At 40.5% G+C, this 20,975-nt stretch overlaps 2 protein-coding genes and 1 long non-coding RNA gene across 4 annotated transcripts in view; 2 read left to right on the top strand and 1 right to left on the bottom strand.

Moving 5' to 3' along the window:
* FAM227A (family with sequence similarity 227 member A) overlaps positions 1-7,680 on the top strand; it is a 79,792-nt gene extending 72,112 nt beyond the window's left edge. Inside the window, 1 exon segment of the mRNA XM_060165599.1 lies at positions 7,542-7,680. Within this exon segment, the coding sequence (XP_060021582.1) occupies positions 7,542-7,680 (139 nt within the window).
* Positions 7,681-10,478: 2,798 nt separating this feature from the next.
* LOC132529020 (uncharacterized) lies at positions 10,479-17,872 on the bottom strand. Of its 2 annotated transcripts, XR_009543354.1 has the most exons (4): positions 17,840-17,857; positions 14,925-14,959; positions 13,200-13,269; positions 10,479-10,654 (listed from the first exon to the last, which is right to left on the bottom strand). It is a non-coding gene; the product is annotated as an uncharacterized LOC132529020 (long non-coding RNA). The 2 variants fall into 2 exon arrangements; XR_009543353.1 differs by lacking the exon at positions 10,479-10,654 and having other exon boundaries at positions 12,868-13,269; positions 17,840-17,872.
* Positions 17,873-18,032: 160 nt separating this feature from the next.
* Positions 18,033-20,975, top strand: part of DMC1 (DNA meiotic recombinase 1) — a 40,056-nt gene continuing 37,113 nt past the window's right edge. The window contains exons 1-3 of the mRNA XM_060164799.1: positions 18,033-18,147; positions 19,579-19,662; positions 20,371-20,415. Coding sequence (XP_060020782.1) covers positions 19,612-19,662; positions 20,371-20,415 — 96 coding nt within the window. The 5' untranslated portion in view covers positions 18,033-18,147; positions 19,579-19,611. The remainder of the gene's footprint in view (positions 18,148-19,578; positions 19,663-20,370; positions 20,416-20,975) is intronic.

Consider the following 20,975-nt stretch of genomic DNA (forward strand, 5'->3'; position numbering starts at 1 on the left):
AGTTTTAGGTTCACTCTTAGTTGCAGCATGTGGGATCTAGTTCCCTGACCAGGGATGGAACCTCGGCCCCCTGCACTGGGAGCGCAGTCTTAGCCATTGGACTACCAGGGAAGTCCCCTGGGCTGTCTTTAGATTTAGGGGTGAAGCTCTAAAAAGCTGACAGTGGAAGTTGGTATCAGTGGTCATGGCTTCTCAGTTGGTTGGCTCTCTTTTTTTTCATGATCAGGAAGCAAGCCAGCTTTCTCATTTGAGAGACTCTCCAATATCAGCCATTCAGTTTCTTAGGAGAAGAATCCTCCAATCATTTGCCTGTGGGACATATGCCTGGCTAATGGCATTCTGGAAACAGAGGAAAGGAAAGGGGGGTAAAGATCCTGCATTTAGTAGAGCCAACTTCTGCTTAGCTATTTTTATTTTCTACTAATCTACTATGCCCAAGACTGTAGCCTCTTTATTTTAATTTCCCCAGAAAGAAAAACAAAAGCACAAGAAAAACTTCCAATTTTCATTTGACTCTCAGAACAATTCTTTGATGTAATATATAAATTAGGATTTTATTTAGTCATATATAACAGAAAAATTAGAAATAACAATGGCCCAAAGGTTGATTCTCACATATAAAAGAAGTCTGAAGGTAGATGATATAGCCTGATACGGTGTTTCACGGGCTTCAGGGAGCCAGGCTCCACCATCCTAGCCCTTGGTATCCTTCCTCTGGGACTTCCGTGTTCCACCAAGATGGAAGTTGCTGGTGTTCCAGGCAACCTGTCTGTTTTCCAGACCAGATACTATAAGAAGGAAGGGAAGAAGGGGGCTAATGTCATTCTCAATCTCTGTCTCTCGGTCCCTCTCTCTCTCTTTCTTTAAATGTATTTTTAGAGGAGTTTTAGGTTCACAGGAAAATTAAGAGTAAGGTACAGATGTTTCCCATGCACTCTTGCCCCACCACATTGCAGAGCCACCCCCATTATGGACTTTCCCCACCAGAGTGGTATATTTGTTACAACTGATGAACCCACAGTGACACATCATAATCACTCAAAGTCCATAATTTATGTTAGAGTTCACCCTTGGTGTTATACATCCTATGAGTTAAGACAAATGTATAATGACATGTATCTATCATTATAGTATCATACAGAGTATTTTCACTGCCCTAAAAATCCTCTGTGCTACTCTTATTCATCCCTCCCTTCATCAAAACCCTGACAACCACTGATCTGTTTATTGTCTCCATAGTTTTGCCTTTTCCAGAATATCATATAGATGGAATCATACAGAATACAGCCTTTTCAGATTGGCTTCTTTCACTTGGTAATATGCATTTTAGGTTCCTCCATGTCCTTTCATAGCTTGGTGGCCCATTTCTTTTTAGGACTAAGTAATATTACATTATCTGGAGGTACCATAGTTTATCTGTTCACCTACCGAAGGATGTCTTGGTTGCTTCCAAGTTTTGGCGAGTATGAATAAAGCTGCTATAAATATTCATGTGCAGGGTTTTGTGTGGATGTAAGTTTTCAACTCTTTGGGTAGATACTAACGAGTGTGATTGCTGGACCCTTTGGTAAGAGTGTGTTTAGTTTTGTAAGAAACTATCAAAATGTCTTCTAAAGTGGATGTACCATTTTGCATTCCCACCAGCAATGAATGAGAGTTCCTCTTGCTCCACATTTAGTGTTGTCAGTGTTCTGGATTTTGGCCATAATAGGTGTGTAGTGGTATCTCACTGTTGTTTTAATTTGCATTTCCATGATGACGTGATGTGGAGCATGTTTTCATACGCTTATTTGCAGTCTGTATATCTTCTTTGGTGAGGTATCTGTTAAGATCTTTGGGGACTTCTCATTGTGGTGGCTTCTCTTGTTGCGGAGCACGGGCTATAGGCGCTCAGGCTTCAGTAGTCACAGCACGCAGGCTTCAGTAGTTCCGGCACGTGGGCTCCGTAGTTGTGGCACGTGGGCTCAGTAGTTGTGACTCTTGGGCTCCAGAGCGCAGCCTCAGCAGTTGTGGCTCACAGGCTTAGTTGCTCCGCAGCATGTGGGATCTTCCCAGACCAGGGATTGAACCCGTGTCCCCTGCATTGGCAGGTGGATTCTTAACCACTGCGCTACCAGGGAAGTCCCTTTGGCCCATTTTTAAATCAAGTTTTTTATTTTCTTATCACTGAGTTTTAAGAGTTATTTGTATATTTTGGAAAACGATCTTTTATCAAGTGTGTCTTTTGCAAATATTTCCTTCCGGTTCATGGCCTGTCTTCTCATTCTCTTCACATTATCTTTTGCAGACCAGAAGTTTTTAATTTTAATAAGGTCCAGTTTATCAATTCTTTCTTTCATGCATCAAGCCTTTGATGTTATATCTGAAAGGTCATCACCAACCCCAAGGTCATTTAGATTTTCTCCTATGTTACCTTCTAGGAGTTTTATAGTTTTGCTTTTTTTTTTTTTTTTTTGAGTTTTACTCAAAATGTGTATGCTCCATTTTTGAGTTAATTTTTATGAAAGATGTAAGGTCTCTGTCTAGATTCTTTTTTTTTTTTTTTTGCACGTGTATGTCCAGTTGTTTTAGCACCTTTTGTTGAGAAGACTGTCTTTGCTCCATTGTATTGCCTTTGCCCCTTTGTCAAAGATCAGTTGATTATGCTTATATGGGTCTCTTTTTGGGCTCCCTATTCTGTTCCATTGATCTCTTTGTCTGTCCTTTCACTGATATCGCACTGTTTTAATTACTGTAGCTTTATAGTAATTCTTAAAGTCAGATAGTGTCAGTTCACCAGTGTTGTTTTTCCCCTGCAATATTGTGTTGTCTATGCTAGGTCTTTTACCTATCCATATAAACTTTACAAATCAGTTTGTCGATATCCACAAAATAACTTGATGGGATTTTGATTAGGGCTGCATTGAATCTACAGATCGAGTTGGGAAGAACTGACATCTTAACAATATTGTCTTTCTATCCATGAACTTGGAATATCTCTCCACTTATTTAGTTCTTATTGATTTCTTTCATCAGAGCTTTAGTAATTCTCCTCATACAGATCTTATACATATTTTGTTAGATTTATACCTAACTGTTTCATTTTTGGGGTATTAATGTAAATGGTATTGTATTTTTAATTTCAAATTCCACTTGCTCATTGCTGATATATATCAATAGGAAAGAGACTGACTTTTTAAATTTTTATTTTATTTTTATTTTTTGGGGTGCCGCACCGCACAGCTTTGGGATCTTAGTTCCCCGACCAGGGATTGAACCCAGGCCTTCGACAGTGAAAGCACGGACTGCCAGGGAATTCCCACGATTGACTTTTTTTTTTTTTTGCGGTACGCGGGCCTCTCACTGTTGTGGCCTCTCCCGTTGCGGAGCACAGGCTCCGGAGGCACAGGCTCAGCGGCCATGGCTCACGGGCCCAGCCACTCTGCGGCATGTGGGATCTTCCCGGACCGGGGCACGAACCCGTGTCCCCCACATCGGCAGGCGGACTCTCAACCACTGCGCCACCAGGGAAGCCCATGACTGACTTTTTTATATTAACTTTGTATCCTGCAAGTATGCCATAATCACTTACTAGTTCCAGGAAGTTTTTCGTCAATTCTTTTGGATTTTCTACATAGATGATCATGTCGTCTGTGAACAAAGACAGTTTTATTTCTTCCTTCTCAATCTGTATACGTTTTACTGTATTGTATTGTATTTTTGCATTAGCTAGAACTTCCAGTACAGTGTTGAAAATCAGTGGTGAGAGGGGCATGATTGCCTTGTTCCTGATCTTAGTGGGAAAGCTTCAAGTTTCTCACCATTAAGTATGATGTTAGCTGCATATTTTTGTAGATATTCTTTATCAAGTTGCAATAGTTCCCCCTATTCCTAGTTTGCTGAGTTTTTATCATGAATGGGTATTGGATTTTTATAGTGCTTTTTCTGCATCTATTGATATGATCATGTGATTTTTCTTCTTTAGCCTGTTGATGTGTCAGATTATATTAATTGATTTTTAAATGCTGAACTGGCCTTGCATACGTGGGACAAATTTCACTTGGTCACAGTGTATAATTTTTTTTTTTTTTTTTTTTGCGGTACGCGGGCCTCTCACTGTTGTGGCCTCTCCCGTTGCGGAGCACAGGCTCCGGACGCGCAGGCTCAGCGGCCATGGCTCACGGGCCCAGCCGCTCCGCGGCATGTGGGATCTTCCCGGACCGGGGCATGAAACCCGTGTCCCCTGCATCGGCAGGCGGACTCTCAACCACTGCGCCATCAGGGAAGCCCTAGAATTATTTTTATACATTGTTGGATTGACTGGCTTATATTTTGTTGAGGATGTTTGCATCTATGTTCATGAGAGATATTGGTCTATAGTTTTCTTTTCCTGTAACATCTTTGTCTGGTTTTGGTATTAGGGTAATTCTTGACTGGTAGAATGAGTTAAGAAGTATTCCCTCTGCTTCTATCCTCTGAAAGAGATTGTAGTTAATTGGTATAATTTCTTCCTTAAATGTTTGATAGAATTCACCAGGGAATCCATCTGAGCCTGGTACTTTCTGTTTCTGAAGGTTATTAATTTATTATTATTATTATATATAGTTTAATATATTATTAATATATTATTAATATATATATAGTTCTATTCATATGGTCTATATCTTCTTGTGTGACTATTGGCATATTGTGTCTTTCAAGGAATTAGTCCAGGAATTCCCTGGCAGTCCAGTGATTAGGACTCAGTGCTTTCAGTGCCAGGGCCCGTGTTCAATCCCTGGACGGGGAACTAAGATCCTGCAAACCGCACAGTGAGGCTGGAAAAAAAAAGGAACTGGTCCATTTCATGGACCAGTTGTTTATAGTACTGCTTTATTATCTTTTTAATGTTCATGATTCTGATATTAGTAATTTGTGTTCTCTCTCTTGTTTTCTTAGTTAGCCAGGCTAGAGGCTTATCAGTTTTATTGATATTTTCAAAGAACCAGATTTTGGTTTTGTTGATTTTCTCTACGGATTTCCTGTTTTCAATTTCATTGACTTCTGCTCTAATTTTTATTATTTCTTTTCTTTTGCTTACTTTGAATTTAATTTGTTCTTTTTCTGGTTTCCTAAGGTGGAAACTTTAGATGATTGATTTCAGATCTTTCTTCTTTTCTAATATATGCATATAATGCTATAATTTTCCCTCTAAGCACTGCTTTCAGCACACTCAGCAGCCACATTCTCTTTCAAGGAGCATTTCCAGAATCCCACAAGTTTTGATAAGTTGTATTCTCATTTTCATTTAGTTCAAAATATTTTTAAATTTCTCTTGAAATTTCTTCTTTGACCTATGTGTTATTTAGTAGTATGCTGTTTAATCTCCAAGTATTTTGGGATTTTCCAGCTCTATCTCTGTTACTGATTTTCTAGTTTGATTCCATTTTGGTCTGAGAGCAGGCATAATGTGATTTCTCTTATTTTAAATCTGTTAAGGTATATTTTTTGGCCCAGAATTTGGTCTGTCTTAGGGAATGTTACATGTGAGCTTGTGGAGAATGTGTATTCTGCTGTTTTGGGGTGATGTAGTCTACAGATGTCAATTACATCCATTTGATTGTTGGTATTGTTGAGTTCAACTATGTCATTGCTGACTTTCTGCCTGCTGGATCTGTCCATTTCTGATTAGAGGGGTGTTGAGGTCTCTAACAATGATAGTGGAGTCATCTATTTGTCCTTGTTATTCAATTACTTTTTGCCTTATGTAGTTTGATGCTCTTTTGTTAGGATCATACACGTTAAGAATTGTTATGTCTTTTTGGAGAACTGACCCCTTTATCGTTATATAATGCCCTTCCTTATCCCTGATAACTTTTCTTGCTTTCGAGGCTGCTCTGTCTGAAATTAGCATAGCTACTCTTGCTTTCTTTTGATCAGTGTTAGCACAGTATATTTTTCTGCATTCATTTACTTTTAATCTATAACCACATTCTCTTTTAAGGAGCACTTCCAGAAGTCCCAAACATTTCCACTTATGTCTCATTGCTAGAATGTGACTACATGGCTACAGCAATTTCTTTCTTTTTAATAAAATATCGTTTTAAAAACATTTAAAATGTTCTTTTATTAAAATAGTAATTATTAATATTTATAATTGTAAATATTATAATTAATATTTATAATATTAATGAGGTACAATTTCCCGTAAGATTTGCCCACTTAAGGGTACAAAATTCAATGACTTTTAGTAAATTTACAGAGATTTGCAACAATTACTACAATCTAGCTTTAGAATTTTTTATCACCCCAGAAAGTTCCCTCATGCCCATGTGTAGTCAATTCCTATTACCCTCTCCCTTTTTAATAACCTCCCTGGAAATACCATATAACAGTACCAGTTTATTTCAAGGGCCAGATATTAGTCACATGGTGATGTTAGTTTCAAAGGAGCCTGGGAAATGTGTGACGGGTTGTTTTTTTAAATCTGGCTCCATTGCTAAAGTAAAAGGGGAGAGTGGATGATGGGTTGTTAACTAACCATCTGTATCACAGATAGATGGTGTTATACTCTCCATTTCAGAGATGAAGAAACCAAAGCTTAATGAGTTAAGAAATTTAGCCAAGGAAAACTTTCAGTCTTAAACCTTCTAGTCGAAATTTTCCTTCAAACCAGAAAAAGACCACATTTTTTTTATACTAGGAGTTTAGCTTGAGGCCCACCTGTTTGAGCCATGGAATACTATAAGTTCAATGGTCACTCATTAGCAGTCTTTCTGATATCCATATTAGATTCTCAGAAATACAAAAAGCCAACTATTTTAATTCACCAATATTATTGTCATTCCCTCAGACTTGACTATCCTTCAACTACTTCTTTTTTTTAATTGAAGTATAGTTGATTTACAATGTTGTGTTAATTTTTGTTGTACAGCAAAGTGATTCAGTTATACATAAATATACATTCTTTTTTATATTCTTTTCCATTATGGTTTATCTTGGGATATTGAATGTAATTCCCTGTCCTATACAGTAGGACCTTGTTGTTTACCCATTTTATATAATAGTTTGCATTTGCTAACCCCAAACTCCCAGTCTGTCCCTCCCCTACCCTTTCGACTACTTCTTAATCTAGCTAACCCCTCACTAACCCTTAAAACCCAGTTCAGGCATCACCTCCAGGAAGTCTTCCCTGACTTGCCTTCTCAGGGTATTGTCTTGTGCTTTCCTGATCACATGCCAGAGAACATAGCCTACTCTAGTTATAAATTTGCTTGTCCATCTCCCTAGATTGAGGTTTGTCCTTAAGGTCAGGAATACTGCCCTAGATGACCTTTTTTTCCCCAGGGCCTAGTGCAGGGCCTGGCACCCAACAGGTCCTCAGTCAATACTTAGAAGATGAATGAGGGAGTCGTTGCAGTGTGTTCAGCACTCTGCTTCAGTTATTTGCTATTGCCAATGTTACTGACTGTTTTGTAAACTTTTTCTTTCAATACCTATCAAGATTCTACTGAAACCTTTGAAGAAATCGCACTGAATTTTTGAGCCAATTTTTGTTGATGTCTTTTTTGTTTCCCCCACAGGAAGGAAAAAGAGGAGAGGGAAAGCGAATGGAAACAGAAGTTGAACTACTCTTCCTTCTCACCATCAAGCCCTGATGAATTCCATTCCCTGGAACTAGGAAGTCCCTACAAAATCTCTGATATTTCTGCTACCAGGTAGAACAACAACAGGAGAAAAAGAAAATTGTGGCCAAACGCTGAGGAATAGAAATAACTATTCCCAGGATAGGGGAAGGATTCCACTATAGTTTTTCCTAGGCTGAGTGAAAAGCAGGAGTGGGGAGATTTTTGCTTAGGTCACTACTTTTAGTCGTGCTAACAATATTAAATTATAATATAATAATCATGGCTACCATTAACTAACTGTTCACTCTGTACCAAGCACTAAGGTAAACACTATACAAACATGACCTCATTTTAACCTTCATAACAGTCCTATGAGGTAGAGATTATCCAGTGCATTTTATACAGCAACAAGCCCAGATTTGGAGAGGTTTCAAAAGTTCCCTGCAGCAGACCCTGGGTAAATAACAGTAGATAAGACACAGTCCCTATTCTCAAGGGGCTCACAGTCTGATAGAGAGAAGGCAGATATATCAACAAATAAATACCATAAGTTCCAGAAGTGCTGTTAGACAAAGGAGACAAAGAATGCAATGGCCTGGGAGCCATGCAGACACATTTTATAGAAGTGGTGTCCCTTGACCTGAGTCTGGAAAACATAAGGTGTTTGTAAGGCAGGAGGAGGTGGATGAGGCAAGGGGTTGGCATTCTCAGTAGATGGAGCAGCAGAGGCAAAGGCTCAGAGGCAGGAAGTAATGTGGCAGGAGGTCAAGAAAGTGTGTGAGGGCCTCCAGGAGAGGTGAGCCTGGAGAAGATTCCTGGACAAATCATGAAGGGATTTTATTTTCTAAGTCGTGGGGAGCCACAAAGGATATTAAACAGGGAACCACGTGGCCATATTTGGATTTTTAAAGTCCTGATGGCTGATGGTGGTCTCCCTGAAGGGAGTATGTATGTACTTTGAGGGATTTGCAAAGTCTCCGGCAAACATTTACCTCTATGTGAAACCCTGACTATACCACTGGATCAGTAGTCCACAAGCTTTCTTGATCTTGTATCTTTCTTAGTAAAACATTTATGAGAACTCAGCCCCTAATAATATATTAATTATTCAGTAATAATATATATAGTTCTATGCTAATATAATATGTATACTATAATATAATACATACAGAAAATAGAAATTAAAAAGAATGAGATAAAAATATATAAATAGAAGTTCCAATATCTTCTCCTATAATGGATCCATTGTGGATCCATCTATGGGTGGGGATGACTACTCTGGATGAACCCCAGGTAACAATTAACCAGGTAAGGGAGTTACCTTTTAGTTTCCCCCACAGGAGAAGATGAAGCAGTAGAAGGAGCTTTGACTCTAAAAAGATCTGGGGTTTGCCCTGCCCGCTCTGTGACTGCCCTGCCCCCTCTGTGACTTTCAGTTAAGTTACCTAAATTCTCCAGGCGTGTTTCCTTGGCCATAATAAATGTGGAAGTTTGTTAATGTGTAAACAAGCTAACCCATATAAAGAGTCTGGCATAGAACTTGTCAATAATTAATAGGCAATACATTATTTTCATAAGCTTCTTACATTCCTTAATCCAGGAAGCCTTCGAGCATGCTTGAGAGCACTGGTCTGGCCCAGCCCAGAAAGACTCCCTGGTCTTCTAAGCCCTGGACCAGCTGGGTTCTCATCTCTTAGGGCAGTCCTTACCCTGTGCTTACCCATCATGGGGGACTGAAATGTCGAAGTTCCAGAAAATATACAAGTTCTTATTCATAGGGAAGAGCCTCCAAAGTCTAAAAGTTTCACATTCAGATGGGGCACAGCCTGTGTCCAAAAATGTCCCCCTAGACACCTCTTTCAGAGATCATTAAGGACTGATGACCCCAGACTTTTAGGAGCCTGAGGAGGAGCAGACCTGCTCTTCCTGTTACAAACACTGGAAGGGAAGATTTCCCTGGCCCTGTGATAGGCATATTCCATTGGTTATCTTATTGAAGTCTCAGAACAGTCCTGTGAGGTAAATTTTATTTTTCTTGTTTTTTTTTAATATCTATTTATATTTGGCTGCGTGGGGCCTTAGTTGCAGCACACGGGATCTTTCATTGTGGCTCATGGGCTCTCTAGTTGTGCAGGTGGGCTCCAGAGCACGTGGGCTCTGTAGTTGTGGTACAGGGGGTCAGTAGTTGTGGCACGTGGGCTTAGTTGCCCCGTGGTATGTGGGATCCTAGTTCCCCGACCAGGGATCGAACCCGCGTTCCCTGCATTGGAAGGCAGGTTCTTAACCAAAAATAGGAAAGTCCCCCTATTTTTCTTGTTTTTCAAAGGAGGCAACTAAGACTCACTTGAGTTAAGGCCCCATGGGTCTCTTTCAAAAATCCATATCTCATCAGGCTACTCCTTTGCTTAAAACCTGCAGTTTCTTCTCAACCCCTAAGGATCCTAGGGATAAAATCCAAACTCTTAGACTCGAGGCCTTCATGAGGTGGTCCTGCCCACCTCCCCTCTCTCCTCTGTCTTCACCTACCACTCCCAACCACCTTTCAAGCCACATTGAGCCCCTGCAGCTGCATTAAGAGGCCAAGTTCTTCCAGCCTCCAGGCCATGCTTGGCACAAGCTTCTTCCTCTGCAGGAAAATTTCCCCTCCTACCCCTGGCCTCCTTCCCCAGCCAGCTCCTCCTGCTTCTTCAAAGTCAGTGCAAATAATGACTCCTCCAGGAAGCTTTCCCTGACACACACACAGAAGATCAGGGTTCAGCGCTTCTCCTCAAAGCTCTCAGACCTTCCATACCATGAAAACTTGCTGAGCCCAAAGCAGTGCAAGGAACTACATTGGAACATTCTGGACTGGGAGGTTTAGGGCAGACCCATTTTTGAAAAAGCATCCAGCAGTTGTTTCACATCGTTTCTGCGCTAGAATAGAAGACGAAGCCAGCTTCAAGTGCACATGCACCGAAGGGTAAAGGATCAGATGCTGACATACTCGGCATTTTCCTGAGTTCAGAGCCTTGATTTTCCCATCTGTCGGGGACAGGACAACTAGAAGTCATGGTGCTCTTTGCAGAAACCTATAAAAATATTACCAAATTATTTTGGTAATAAAGGACTATTGACTAAGATAAAATATGAATCTTTAGATAGCTGCCAAGTTATCTTAAAATAACATAACACATAATATGTTAAGAAATCACAACTAATTTTTCTCTTAATTATAAGTTTTACTTACTCATTTGTTTTTATCACCTTGAGTACGCAACGTAGTTGTGTTTGCCAGGTCCTTATTCTCTCCTAAGCATGATACGTGTATTATTTAATTCTCACAGCACTTCTGTGAGATATGGGATGTTGTTATCCTCATTTTACAACTGAGGAAACTGAGGGTTAGGGAGGTTCATGACTGGCTCAGGTGCTCACATTTGGTAAGCAGTGGAGCCAGGATTTGAAACCAGTAGTCAGACTCCAGGGCCTGGGCTACAGCCTAACAAGGCTTAAGAGGTGAACTTGGGACTTCCCTGGTGGTCCAGTGCGTAAGACTCCGCGCCCCCAGTGCAGGGGGCTGGGGTTTGATTCCTGGTCAGGGCACTAGATCCCACATGCATGCCACAACTAAGGGTTTGCATGCTGCAACTAATAAGTTTGCATGCCGCAAGTATTAAGTTCGCATGCCACAACTAAGACCCGGCGCAGCCAAAATAAATAAATAATAAATACATAAAGATTAAAAAAGAGGTAAACTTAATATAAAGAAAGTTTTATCAATTCATTTTTTCCTTTGATTAGAGAAACAGTCACTGATATTGGAGTATAGCAGCATGGTTTGCACCCCATTGGTTTAGGCTATGGAATCTCCAGGTTAAGAGGGGCTTTTAATACTATTGTTTTTGACATCCATTTTAGAATTTAGAATGGAAGAGGAAACAACCAATTCAGTTCATTTTAACAAGTATTCACTGCTCTTTCCTCTTCCTTGAACATACTTTGGCCACTTTTTCATCTGGCTAGATCCTATCTGACCCTTAAAGCCCACTCAGATGTTGTCACTTCCAGGAAATCTCCCCAGACTGCCCTAGTGACTGCCTATTTTGTACTCCACCAAATATGTCCTACTGTAGTCATGGAGTTGTCTGTCTCCCTCTCTGTACTGTAAGTCTCCCAAGGGCCTTTTATCATTAAGCATTGAGTCTCCTGCACCTGTTCCTGTGGCTGGCACATAGTAGGGATTCAGCAAATTCTTTTTTTTTGGCCATGTCATGCAGCTTGCGGGATCTTAGTTCCCCGACCAGGCATCGAACCTGGACCCCTGGCAGTGAGAGTGCAGAGTCCTAAGCACTGGACCACCGGGGAATTCCCGGGATTCAGCAAATTCTTGATGAGGGGATTAATGATTAGCTAATGTGTGTTTAGCATTCTGCTCCAGTTAATTGCTTATAGAAAAAACCAACTTATTACATTTTAGAACTTTGTCTGTCTATACTCAAAGTTAGGAATAAAGCCTCTTAAAAATCACACTTTTTAAATTTTTGTTTTTATTTTAATTAAAGTAATACATATTCATCCTTTAAGAATCAAATAGAGAGGCAACTCTGGGGCCAGACCACCTGGGGCCAGACCACCTGGCTAATCCTAGCTCCACGACCTACTAGCTGTGTAAGCTTGATAATCATTTAACTTCTCTGCATCTCAGTTTTTTTATCTGTAGAATGGGGATGATAATATTATGTATAGCATGAGGTTGTTATGAGGATTAAATTGGTTAACATTTGTAAAGAAAGCACTTAGAACAGTGCGTGATGCAAAGTAATATATAAGGCACATTAAATTAACTGATTGAATTAACTAATGCAAAGCATAATATAAGGCTTATTAAATTAACTAATTAATAGTTCTACAAAGCTTGTTACAAAAAATTGCACTCCTCCGGACCCCCTTTCCCATTCCCCAGCAACACTTTCCACTTTCTTAACTGATTGTTTTGGTATTTGTTTTCCTCCATATGTCTAAATACCATGGTGCTCTGGCTCCTTGATTTTTTAGTGTTAGGCATTATCTATTGAATTCACACTAGGAAAAGTGGGGACTGGGCTCTCTCTCACTTGCACACACTTCCGCTCTCCCATCCTCCCAATGTGTCTCTGTTGTGATTCTGGTTGGATCATTAATCAGCATTATTATACTATCAACACCACTGCCATGAGCTACAGAGTATACTTTGGTTATTTTTATTTCTTGCAAAACTTTTTGCTATCCCTGGAACTAAGTCTCTTTTTCAATCTACCTGTTTTCTTTCTTTCTTTTTTTTTTTTTTATATACTCATCTCAGTTTATCTCCAAATTTTCCCTTGGTTGTATAAGTCTCCCAGTACATTCAGACACTTTACATAATCTATCAATTCCACCTTCATTTCCCAGCCTTCTGATCTGCTTCACTCTAAGTGGTTGATTTCCAGGCTGTTTATATAATCCTGGGGATTCCTTTCTTCATTCTCTTGATCACACTGGTTTTTTAATCTGTTTCTGTTTGTATCTTTATGGTTCATCCACAGAAAGGTCATCAAGAAGTCAAAACCAATGCAGAAAAAGTAGTCTTCCTTATCCTCTCACCTTCCAGCTCACCTGCATGAATCCTTATCCAAGAATCAGAAGGACTTTCTGGATGAAGCCTGCACATGTTGTTGGATTTAATCTAAAATAGAAACAACAAAGCAAACAAATAAAAAATAATACTGCAATACATTTAGTCATTCGTAGTCATCCATGGGACAAAGAATATTAAAGTCCTCTCCTACCCTGGGCCAAAGTCAGGATTTAAACTGACATAAAGTCACCTCATTCATTCATGCATTTGCTTACTAATTCTTTCATTCACTTGTTTATTAATAACAACACTATGGAGTATATATTAGTATGTATTATATGTATTATATAACAGTAATCATAGGAGACATCATTTATTGAGTACTTACTATGTGCTGAGTACTCTAAATCCTTTTCAAACCTGATCTCAGATTAACCCTCCTGCCCCCTTCTCTCCCAAGGTGGGTGTTGTTACTTCCATTTCTCCTAGGAGGACACTGGGGCTTGGAGAGGTTGAGGAAGCATTCACTAGGTATCTATCCTATACCATGCTTGCACATACCAGGTCCTGTTGATACAGAGATGAATAAAGACATAGTCCCTGGCCTTCCCTGGTGGCACAGTGGTTTAGAGTCCACCTGCCGATGCAGGGGACACGGGTTCGTGCCCCGGTCCGGGAAGATCCCACATGCCGTGGAGCGGCTCGGCCTGTGAGCCATGGCCGCTGAGGCTGTGTGTCTGGAGCCTGTGCTCCGCAACAGGAGAGGCCACAACAGTGAGAGGCCCGCGTACCTCAAAAAAAAAAAATAATAAATAAATAAATTGCAACATGCAGACATTTTTTGGATCCCAGTTGATCCAAGCTTTAAAAAATATATGGCATTTATGAGACAATTGGGTTTTTGAATAATGCCTGGATATTTGATGTTAAAAATTATTATTTTTGGGGTGTGATAATGGTGTTAACGGTTATGTTTTTAAAAAGAGTCCTTATCTTTTAGAGATACATACTGAAATGTTTACAGAAGAAATTATATGACATGTAGAATTTGCTTCAAAATAATATGAAAGGGAGGAAGTGGATGGAGGTATAAGTGAAACAAGACTGGCCATGTGTTGAAAATTGCTGAAGTTGGGTGATGGGGATATTATAACATTTTACTTAAAAACATTAAAGGCATTACTGGGGACTAGGTACTTTAAAGCGTATTTTTACAGATTATTTTGTCTTCTCTTATAGCCCTGTAAATGATGTACAATTTTCTCTATTTTCAAACTGAGGCCTTTCTTGATTGAAGCTACCATTGCCCCTGTCTTGGACTTTTACAGTGTTCTCCTAGGTATTCTCCTTGCCCTCTCTCTTGCCTCCTCCAATCCATTTTCCACACAGCAGCCCAAATACTTCAAGTATCTTAACCCATTAATTCTCACAACTCAGTACCAATACTATTCTTGGTTTTCACATGAGGAAACTGAAGCACAAAGAGGTTTAAATAAATTTTCCCAAGACCGCATAGCTTGTAAATGGCTGAACTGTACTATAAGTCTGGCATAGTTGCCATGCCTATGTGTACTTATATCATACTTCTATAAATGGAAAATAAAATCACATATGAACATACAAGATCTGTCATATACTGGATTAGCATATTAATAGGCTGAGAGCCTGAACACTGGAGCCAGACTGTGAACCTTAGGCAAGTTACTTAACCTTGTGGTGCCCCAGTTCCATCATCTGTAAACAGAGATAATAATAGTTCCTACCTCATGGTATCTTTGTGTGAAGTAGATGTGTTCATCTGTGGAAAGAAGTTAAGTGATGTGTTAGCTATCAACAAACGTTACCTTTGGCATCTGAGAGTTCCTTTCTCCCTAGTACCTTTTACTCCAGCAGAACCACTTGCAGCTCCCTAAATAAGTCTCTGTGTTCCCTCTGCCTTTCCCACCCTGCCCAGCTGGCAAATCCTCACTTATCCTTTCAGCCCCAAATTAAGGGTCACCACCTCTGTGAGGATCCCCCAGGGAGAGGTCTACTTGGTTCCCAACTGTGTGTGTAATCCCTCTTATCTCACCTTGTGTGTTATTATCTGTTTCTGTATCTATCTTCCCTAGTAGACTCATCCCTTCTTGAGAGTAGAGACCTGTCTTTATCTCCATATCCAGCAGAGAGCTGGGTCCAACAGTGTTTAATAAATGTTGGTTAAATAAACGGTCATGAACATGCCTCTCTGGGTAGCTGCGTGCCAAAGTTAGAAGTTTTTCAAATTTGGAAATAACTCTAAATAAATGAGAAAAGCCTCAAATGACTGATATGTATGTATGTATATGTATATGTATATACGCTACTGCAATTGCCTATAAACTTATCTATAGCCCACACTAGGGTTTGTATCTTGTTTGTTGTTGAATCCCTGGCAACAAACACCTAGTACAGTGTCTGACAAGCAGTAGGGTCAATAAACATTTTAAAAAATAAATGTGCTTAAGGGGAGGTATACCCAATGAAATTTTTTTGTAATGACCCTTCATTCTTTAGTTCTGTACTAAAGCATTTCTCACATTTGAGCTCTTGAAACCAATAATATGCATCCACAGGCACCAGTTTGAAGCTACTCAACTGTACACGGTGGAGTTATATGCCTCTATTTGATTATAAGGTGGTTGTCCACAGAGGGGCAGTAAAGTGTAATGGTTTAAAATTCAGGTCACCTGTAATTCCACTGCCTGTTTTTTATTTCTTAGAATATCATAAAATGACACACATTTAAAAAAATTTGTAGAGACCTTGTAGACTTGCTGAAGGATTTGAGAAATTGGGAAAGCTAATTGACACAATTACTAATTGGTTACTAATTGACACAAAAGCTTTGGTTTGCCATGCTCTATATCTAGGATAGGAAAGTAGCATTTTGCCATGCAGGATTTTTCTCTAATACAGTCATTCTTATAAGTCTTTTACGGCTTCTGAGTTTTGTGTCATACTTGAAAAGACTTGTCTTACTCTGAGATAGTAAAAAATTTTCCCATGTTTTCTTCTAGTACTTTTATTATTTTATTGTTCAGATTTAATTTCTTGATCCATCTGGAATTTATTTTGGTATAAGGTATGAAGTATGGTTACAATTTTATTTTTCTTCCAGATGACTACCTAGTTTGTTCCAACACCATTCACTGATTTCATTTCCCCACTGATTTGAAATGCCACCTTCATCATATTCAGAATTTTTGTAAGGTATTAAAGACTAGTGGTTTTTTGGTCCTGATTTAAGTGGAAAGATCTTCAAGTGTACTTTTGAACTACCCCAGGGTTTTGGATTTTTTTTTTTAATTTTAAAGTTGTATATAACCATCAATATCCTATCCAAACGAAATTTTTATGCTTACTTCACGAATTTGTCATTACCAAGCTCGCTTCAGTTTCTTTAAGTGTACTGCACACAACCTTCAAGTATTATGAACATTTCTCTCTCCCAGCTGTCACTACACCAAACTACATATGTTATATTTCCCTAAATCATCTTGCTGTGCTCTTTGCAGCTCTTCTGTACAGTTGATGTCTCCATCTAACAAGTTGCTCAGAAGTTACTATAATTGTTTTAGGTGAGGCCCAAAGAGAAAGCCTATCGTCACTATCCAGTTCATGTCAAAAATGGGCATTAATTTCCATTTAACATGGACAGGCTGTGTTTCCGGAAAATAACAGAGTTTGAAGAACTATGGAGCTATTTGTCGGTTCTTTAAACAATCCACCTGGGGGGAAGGGGAATGTCCTACAAACGGCCAGCTGCTATTGTGGGAATTTTTTCCTATTTATTCCAGCAAAAAAAGATTCAGACACTGAAGAAAAAGGGTCGCCCTGTACTAGGTCTTGAACCCAAAGAACTGTTTGCACAGATATTCATCCAAGATACATTGCAGCCTCCACCTCAACAGATGCTCTTTCAAATGTTTCATGACTCTCCTCAACAGTCAGTTTCCATTTAAGGGGAGGAGGATGACGCTGCCAGAGATGGCTCTGCTGGCATGAAGGCTGGCCTAAAATTTCTATTTAAAAGCTGGATCAAAATATGTTTGGCTTCTGTTGTCTATTTAAAATGTCAAGTTAAGGCGAAGAAAAATTACGCTCCATCGTGAATGGGCCTTGGGTGCCTCACTCACAGACTAGAGTGGCAAATGGTAAGACAGTCACAGAGAAAGGAGAGAAAGTAGGAACGCGGACTGAGGTATTAGGTAGACTGTGAAGCCAGATATGAAAAACTTGGAGTGAAAAGAAAAGCCTTGAGCAGGGGGAAAGACCCCCATATTCGACCTCCTAACCCGAGGATCCTGATTAAGATAAGCATTCTGCATGTCACCTGTCACCGCGTCAGCCACCTCCGCCCAGCACCCCTCCCCCGCCTCATGGCCTTCCACCTCCTGACCCCTTTCCAGCGGCCTCTCTTCATATCAGAACACGCCCCACCTAAGGGCCTTCTTTCTAACAGCTGCCTGTCTTCATCTCAGCGCCCACCTCAGTACCCGCTAATCCGATGCGTCGCCTCAGTGCCCCCACCTCAGTCCTCTCCCTGACCTCAGCATCTCTCTCCGCTCCAGAGACGCCCCAGCCTCCCCTCCGACCAAAGCCCCTCTCCTCAGCACACTCCCTCCACCTGAGCGCCCCGCCTCACCCCAGCGCGCACCCTCAGAGGCTCCTTTTGCTGCTCCAAGTTGCTCCCGGCCCTCCCGCCACCCCGCCCCCTCGTCCTCTGCCCCGCTCCGGGTTCCGCCCCTCGCTCTTCGCTCCGCCCACGGTGGGCCCGCCCCTCCGTCCGGGTCCCGCCCACTCCAGCCGCTCGCCCGGACTAGTCGTTTGGCGCCAAACCTCTCTGTCAGCGACAGGACGCCCGTCTCCGCGTTCTGGTTCTGAGGCAGAATCCCTGAGGACTGGAAGGCCCGGGCGGGGGGCGGAAGGGATTCAGATACCTTGAAAACCCCCGGGAGACTGTGGGTACGAGTGGAGTTTGTGGCAAAAAGGGAAGGCGGGTGAAGAATCTGAGGGGAAACTCAGGGTTTCCTTTCTTTGGCCATTGTCGTTGCTGGGCCCTGGGCTGGTGGCTTCGTGGGTCCCGTCCCCAACCCAGCCCCCGGAGGGAATCTCAGCGCTCTCGAGGGATTTCCAGCATCCTTATTTTAAACCAAGTCGGACCTAAGTCTTGAGGAGGCCTCCTCGGCCTTCTAATGAGGGAGTCAGATGTCAGGAAAAACGGCTTTGGTGGGGGCAGGCGGTGAGGGTGATCTGGCCCGCGCTCCCCACGATGAGGGACAGCTTCTGGTGCCTTAAGCCGAGGTGTCCGGGAGCCCTACCTTGGATTCAGCTGTTCACCCCGTCCATTGCTATTTGAGATAGATGGAGAGCAATCTTTTTGTTTATCAGTGAGAAAAAGGACAGTCACTGTGGAATTTGGGGTTATCACACATATGATTAGCTATCTGACTGAGGGACCGTACTCCAGAAGATTCCATCTCCACTGTCTCCTCGTTTGCCTCGAATACTTTGCTGTTCAGAGGTACTAGGTGGTAGCGACCATACCTCTACCTTAGCAGTTTGTTCCCGCTCTGGGCCGGGCCCCAACCTGAATTTGGTGTTAAGCAAAGAGATGGAATAGACCAAGAAAACTGATTACTTGGACCACGTTTTCTAATGAAAACAGTCATACCTTGTAGCCCTGAGATCTTAAAACAACTGCTACAGTGTTAAATCAAAGACTATCTGCTTATTGGCCCTAATATTTTATCATGTTTAAATATTGGGTATCTGCCATAATTTTAAATCTTAAAAAAAATACATCATGAAACTAGGAAATACTATAAACAAAATACATCTAATGTTTTATTAAACAAAAATATATATGTTACAAGAGAGCCATTCATAATTCCCAAGCAGGAAGTCATCCCTCATATATGAGAAAAAATATATATCTTTTTTATGAGGATAGACTAAGTTCTAGGTGCCAGGGAGAATACAAAGAAGATTGACTTAAGGCCAAGGTTCTTAGAGTGTTGTTAACCAACATGAAAGTTTAATAACAATATGGAATTCTAATATTCTACTTCTAAATAACATTCCAAGGCAACAAAAAAGATATTATTAGTCATGATTAATTGTGCTATAGGGAACTGAAAGATGATACAAAGTGGCCAGTTTTGAGGAAAGAGAAAAGAAACTAAGTCCCCATCCCCACATACACACACCAACAAAAGACGTAACGCCACAGGCTTGGAGAAAGAAGATAGGCCAGCCCAGTTGTTCCAAACTAAATATTTTTCTAATTGTCCTTCTGGTCCTTGATATCTGAAATGAAATCAAGAAGGTCTATGGGCAAAGGATTTTGTACTATATGATCTATGACTACTTCTTAATATTTCTTATTTTTTCCAGAATTGATTATTTTTCTGCTGTTCACCTTTCAATATGAAGGAGGATCAAGTTGTGCTGGAAGAACCAGGATTCCAAGATGAAGAAGTATGGCTAGAATGTTGAAAGATATGTAGACACTCAGTCATTCTACAAAAATGAAGTTCCTTCTCTGTTAACTACTATTTTTAGAAACTGAGATTAGAAATAAAACATAGTTCTGGAGAGAGGCAATATTACAAATATGTAACAACTTGTTTGGCAAGGGGTGCTAAGATTAGCTACTTAGCAGCTGGCATGAAAGTATTTTAATAATTTAACAAGTGGTATGGCTATACTGGTACCTATGCTTACTGGTACCGAATAGCAGAGGAAGGAGTGCACGGTCTGGTGGGGAAGAAGATTGAGAAAACATATTTAAAAATAGATTGTGCTGTTCCACTCTTTTGGATTAAGGTCTTAAAAATTTGGAGAGGCCATGGGACTTCTCTGGTGGTCCAGTGGTTAGGACTCCATGTGTCCACTACAGGGGACTCGGGTTCGATCCCTGGTGGGGGAACTAAGATCACAGGTGCCTGTTGGGCTTCGCGTTGCTTTCAGTGTTGGCACTTCTTTTAAGTATGTAACAATGTGTTTGAAAAAGCATTATTGATCCTAGTCTGTCCAGTCTGTTTGTAGTAGTAGTCCAGTCTGTCTAGAGAAGTGGAACTTGAGGCATTTTGGAGTGACTCATAATACTGAATTAACTCTTTAAAATATGTGAAACAGTTGGATATGAAGAATCAACCCTCCTTTTTTCTGTTCCATGTCCTTTAGGAATCTTTGTTTCAAGACATTGACCTGTTACAAAAACATGGAATTGTAAGTATTTTTTCAATGCTGTGTGAAATTGTCCATTTTAGAGTTTCTGAGTCTTGACTTTATTGGCATTTGGGACTGGGTAATTCTTTGTTTTGGGAGACTGTCCTGTGCATTCTAGGGTGTTTAGCAGCATCCCTGACTCCTAAACACACACTATATGCCAGTAGCAACTCTCTAGTTGTGACAACCAAAAATTTCTCCAGATATTGTCAAGTGTCCCCAGGGGGCAAAATTGCCCCCAGCTGAGAACACTGGTCCAGCTGGAGGCATTCAGAGCTATCTACTGTTTTCATCAACAGAAAATTCACCTTCTGTGTCATGTGATTAAATGACCTTGACAGAAATCAAGACTTTAAGTAACTAGCTAGATGAATTTCAACAGCAATCAGTTGGCAGTAAAACTTCTCTGACATTACCCTTTGAAGCCCTCACATTTAATCTTTTTCAGTTGAATTTAGAAAATTGGAGCAAGAGAAAATCCTGGTCTTTTGGTTATGTAGTTATTTGCATTCTCCAAAGGTAAAGAAAAAAATCTTTAAAAAATTTTAAAGAACATTTTG

Source organism: Lagenorhynchus albirostris, chromosome 11 (genome assembly GCF_949774975.1).
Source record: "Lagenorhynchus albirostris chromosome 11, mLagAlb1.1, whole genome shotgun sequence".
NCBI classification, from domain to species: Eukaryota; Metazoa; Chordata; class Mammalia; order Artiodactyla; family Delphinidae; genus Lagenorhynchus; species Lagenorhynchus albirostris.